Genomic DNA, 4,923 nt, shown 5'->3' with positions numbered 1-4,923 from the left:
ACACACTGACCATAACCAAGAAGAACCACAAACACACACACACTGACCATAACCAAGAAGCCTCTCCCAAACTGGAATGCTCACTCCACGTAGTGTGTCAACCCGGACTACTTGACAGTATTCTTTTAAAGTCACAGTGGGGACATTGTGCTGGGCTACCGCAGCAGCTCCTTACGCCGTTGCTTCTGTTTTACAGATGCAGAAGCTCATGAAGGCAGCCAAGGAGGGCACCAAAGACGGCCTGGAGAAGACCAAAGCTGCCGTGAAGAGAGGCCGCTCCTTCATTAGGACCAAGTCTTTCGTCTCCCAAGGTCCGGAACCCATTTTCACATGTAGCATGAGCCTGGCTCAGCTTTTCTTTCTCTTGTGGCAATGGCTCAGGTAGGGTGGAGGCAGTGTGGAAATTCCTGCACTTCGCCTCAACGGAGAGACTTTTGCTCCACCCAGATGACCAAGGCCTACCCCCTCCAAATGATGGAGAGGCTTTTCTGTTTCAGGCCCCATGTAGTTGTGGGGTATTGGCCAAATATGTAAAGGGATGCATACAATAAAATAGAAAGTTAACAGAGTCTCTGTGAATAGCTGAGTCTTCTGCCGCCCCCTCTCACTAGAGGGTAGTTGGTGCTCCAGCTGCCCCTGTGTTCTGCTTCCCCATAGCCCTCGGGTGCAGAGACTCTGTCTGTGCATGCCTAGTCACTTCGGCCACCGTGAATCACACTGCTGCATGGCAATGCTGATTGGCGCTCCCAGTCTTTGTCACTCTGCAGGGACTAGGGCTGTATGTCAGGAGGTAGCTGTCTACGCAGGCGTTATAGAAGCCTTCTTGCTGGTGAGGAAAGACTTGCTGCCATTACAATGCTCAAGTTTTCCTACATCTCACTGAAGGACTGTAGCCTGTGTGGCCTGTGTGTGTCTGGGGACGCCGAATGCTGTCTCCAGGCTGCAGGCATGAGATCCTTTAGGTCAGGGGAAGGTCCTAGAGTTGAGCCAGATAGCAGCTAGGACCTGAAGCCCAGTGCAGGCCTCCCTGGCTGGGTGCAGCTGTGAGAGGAGGTAATGGCAAGTCCCTAATCAGCCGGGATGGGTCTCTTGGAGAGTGGGGATAGGAGAGAGATGGGGGAACCCAGAGATGTGCCCCTAAGTGCACTGTCTGTCTCCCCTCCCCAAGCTGCCCCACATAGTTCTCAGTCCTGGATGTCTGAGTTACCTGGAAAGCCCATTATAAACCTCACTTGTTCGGGTCCCCAGCCGTCCCGTCGGCCTCTCAGGCCTCTTTTACCTGGAGCTCCTGTGCCCCTGCATCCAGACACAGGGCATATTCTAGCCCAGCTCAGCTGTCTGGGTGTCTGAAGGGAGTTTAGTTTGGGTTTAAACTTTTCCCAGGGCCTTGCCACACGTTGACAAGCACTCGGCCCCTGACTAGATTCCCAGATTTAAAGTTTGATTTTTGTAAAATTTTTGTAAATTTTCAAACCCCAGTTTGTGGAAGACAGGGAGTTAATAGGTAGGTCCCACCTGAGTCCCATGGTAACTATTTTCGCTCTCAGCCCCTGCTGCTTCTCTGTTTGTGATTGTGTTACTTTGTAATGTTAGAAGCTAAAATATCTATTTCTGTTTTACCATTTGACTACATAACTAAGGATAAACTTCAAAATCTCAATGCTGATGCTCAGTTACCCTTGTGGAAGAATTTTTTTTATTGGGTTTGTTAAATTTTCAATTTAATAATAGCCATGTGGAAAGTATGTATTTGGACTTGAAATCTTCTTACAGAGATGATTTATTTTATTTTATTTTTTTTTTGTTGGTTTTTTTTTTGGTTTTTCGAGACAGGGTTTCTCTGTGGCTTTGGAGCCTGTCCTGGAACTAGCTCTGTAGACCAGGCTGGTCTCGAACTCACAGAGATCCGCCTGCCTCTGCCTCCTGAGTGCTGGGATTAAAGGCGTGCGCCACCATCGCCCGGCTGATTTATTTTATTTTAAAACATGGCTTGTTTTACTGTACTATGATGTCATAATTACAGAATTTTAATGTGAAACTCGTGCATTTCGACTTTCCTTTTTTTTAGATCACAGGTATTGTTTTGAAGAAGAGCAGAATTTGTTCATTGATGTTGAATGCAAGCACCCGGAGGCTGTCCTGACCCCAATGCCTGAGGGCTTGTCTCAGCAGCAGGTGAGTGAGGGGCTCACACTGGAGAGCCTGCTGCTGTCTCTGATCACCCACCATACACCAGCGATGAGGAGATCTGGTCTTTGCTCTGGCCTCAGCACAGTTCCCTAAACACCGTGATTTCACCTCCAAGTGTAAGGGTGAGAAATGCGTGGAACTTAATTTCTCTGTCACAAGTTAGTTGTTCTAGCTCATACCGATATGATAATTTTATAGAGGCAGTAATACATAGTGAACCACGCCTGTAATTCTAGCACTGGGGAAGTTGAGGCAGGAGGATTGCTGCCAGTTTGAGGCCAATCTTGTAGAGGCATTTCATTTGTATTTTAATAAATAAAGCTTCCCTGAAGATCAGAGCATAAAACAGCCCCACTGGTCAGCCTTACAGACCAGGCAGTGGTGACACATACCTTTAATCCCAGTAGCCACACTAGTTTGCCATAGAAATAGGGCAGTGCATGCCTTTAACCCAGTCCTAGAGAGTCATATAAAACAAGTCTCATTCTGAGATTGATGGAGGCAGGATCACCATTTTGGACTGAGGTAGAGGTAAGAGCCAGTGGCTGGCTGTTATGCTTTTCTGACCTTCAGGTTGAACGCCAATTTCTGTCTTTGGGTTTTTATTAATCGTGCTTCACAAGGTAGGATGTATAGCCAGACCCTATCTCAGTAAAACCCTTAAAGAGACAGTATACAAGTGTATGTAAAAGATGTATACACAGGTGCCTAAAATGTACATTAAAATGATAGACTTTCTTTTTAAAGACTTAATTTATTTTATGGATGTGCATGTTTTGCCTCCATGTATGTAAGTGTACCGTGTGCATGCCTGGTACCAAAGGCAGTCAGAAGAGGGCATTAGATCTCCTGGAACTGGCATTACAGATGGCTGCGAACTACCATGTAGGTGCTGGGAACTGGAGTTGGGTCCTCTTCAAAAGAATCCAGTGCTCTTAACCACTGAGCCATCGCTCTAGCCCCCACATGATAGACTTCTAATAGCTGATGAAATTATCTGGATATAATTGGTTTCATTACATCTGACAGTAAATTCGGGGAGGTGGCTGGAAGTCAGTGGTTTCAATTTGATTTTTTTTGGTAAAAAAAAAAAACACAAGAAAAAAACATAATTCAGTTTGTGAATAATAGACAAATGAATAAATCAAGATTAATAACAAGTTAGAGATGAGCCCATGGATAGGTAGACAGGCTGGTGATAAATAGAGATGCATAGATCATGTATAGGTGAATAGATTCAGACCATGGACGCATAGAAGGAAACTGGCATGCTACAGTGCAAGGTTAGCGCTGAAAGGGTTAAAGAGGATATTAGGGGATGTTACTATTGTTCAGGCCCAGTCAGCATTGAAAGTGGAGCCAAGGCAGAAGTGGCTGTGAGTAAGAGATGTCTATCAGAAGGCTATACGTACACAGTAAGGAGGTGTGGACAGCCTGGGAACTGCCTGGTGAATTATCAGCCATCAGGGCCAAGGCTGGATGCTCTCCAGTGCTAATGTCCCCTGTCTGTGTGCAGTTTACAAAGAGAAAGCTGGCCATGGAGGAGGCCATGATCTGAACCACACCCCATAAATACACTCTGAAGCCCTTTCTTGTGCCTAGCTGGGGAAGTGACCTGTACTGCTGGCCAGGAAAGGGTTGTGGACAGATTGCCATAGGCACAAAGAACCCCGCACACCCTCTCTTGCTTCCTGGCTCTCCCACCTCTTTCAAGCATGAGTTATGACAAAGGAGAGACTGGCACCATTCTTGACGTGTTCTGACGTCACTGTTTCCAGCCTTTGGTCGTATGTGGATCTCAGCTAGATGCTGGGGACAAACAGTATGAGTGATGCCTGGATCCTGTTCTCTGTCGACATTCCTGTGCCGGACAGGAAGCGCAGAGGAAATGCTGCCCGTTGGAGGAGGGGCAGCTCCACAGAGGAGATGTGACTAGCCTAGGTCCCTAGAGGTGGGAGGTGGAATGAGCCTGAGGAGCCAGAGAGCCATTAGCCAACACCATCCAAACAAAGAGAATAGGCTGGAACTAGACCAGGAGCACTGATGGGTTAAGACCGTTAACAGGGCGCAGAGTGTGTGAACATGCAAGCGGGGGTGTGGCCTAGATGAAATGGTGGGCAGGGGTGTAGGGTAGGTGGGATCCTAAGTCAGGGTCCCGTGTGTGAGGAGACAGTAAATAGAGCGGCGTGGCTTGTGAGGAGGTAGTGGGTACCAGCGTGTGGGCTGTGTGTGGAGATAGCAGTGTGAGATCTGTGAAATGAGGGAGGGCGTGGGGTATAGGGAGATGAGCAGGAGCACAAGGAAGCCGTGGGTAGATGTGTGAGGGATGGGGATACTGCACAAAATGGTGTGTGTATGTGTGTGTGTGTGTGTGTGTGTGTGTGTGTGTGTGTTCTTCTGGGGGCAGCCACTGCTATGATTTTGTTATTTATTTGTATTTTATTTTGTGTATGTATATAGGTGTGTGTGAAGGTAGGCAATGCCATGATGTATGTGTATTTCTGTGTGTGTCTGTATGTGTGCAAGTAGGCAATGTCACAATGTGTGTGTTGCAGGTGTATGTATGTATGTGTCTGCATGTGTATGTGAGTAGGCAATGCCATGGTGTGTGTGCGTGTGTGTGTCTGTGTGTTGTTTAAGTAAGCAGTGCCATGATGTGTGTGTGCGTGTGTGTGTGTGTGCGTGTGCATGTGTGTGTGCGTGTGTCTGTGTGTTGTTTAAGTAAGCAGTGCC

The 4,923-nt window shown here is 47.3% G+C and overlaps 1 protein-coding gene across 4 annotated transcripts in view; it reads left to right on the top strand.

Moving 5' to 3' along the window:
• Positions 1 to 4,923, top strand: part of Arhgef10 (Rho guanine nucleotide exchange factor 10) — an 85,783-nt gene that overhangs the window by 32,081 nt on the left and 48,779 nt on the right. For all 4 annotated transcript variants that reach the window (XM_026788805.1, XM_026788807.1, XM_013353442.2 and 1 more), the window contains 2 exons: positions 197 to 311; positions 2,069 to 2,175. In XM_026788805.1, the coding sequence (XP_026644606.1) occupies positions 197 to 311; positions 2,069 to 2,175 (222 nt within the window). The remainder of the gene's footprint in view (positions 1 to 196; positions 312 to 2,068; positions 2,176 to 4,923) is intronic.

Source organism: Microtus ochrogaster, unplaced genomic scaffold, assembly GCF_000317375.1.
Source record: "Microtus ochrogaster isolate Prairie Vole_2 unplaced genomic scaffold, MicOch1.0 UNK7, whole genome shotgun sequence".
NCBI classification, from domain to species: domain Eukaryota; kingdom Metazoa; phylum Chordata; class Mammalia; order Rodentia; family Cricetidae; genus Microtus; species Microtus ochrogaster.
This window is presented reverse-complemented; position numbering and strand designations above follow the sequence as displayed.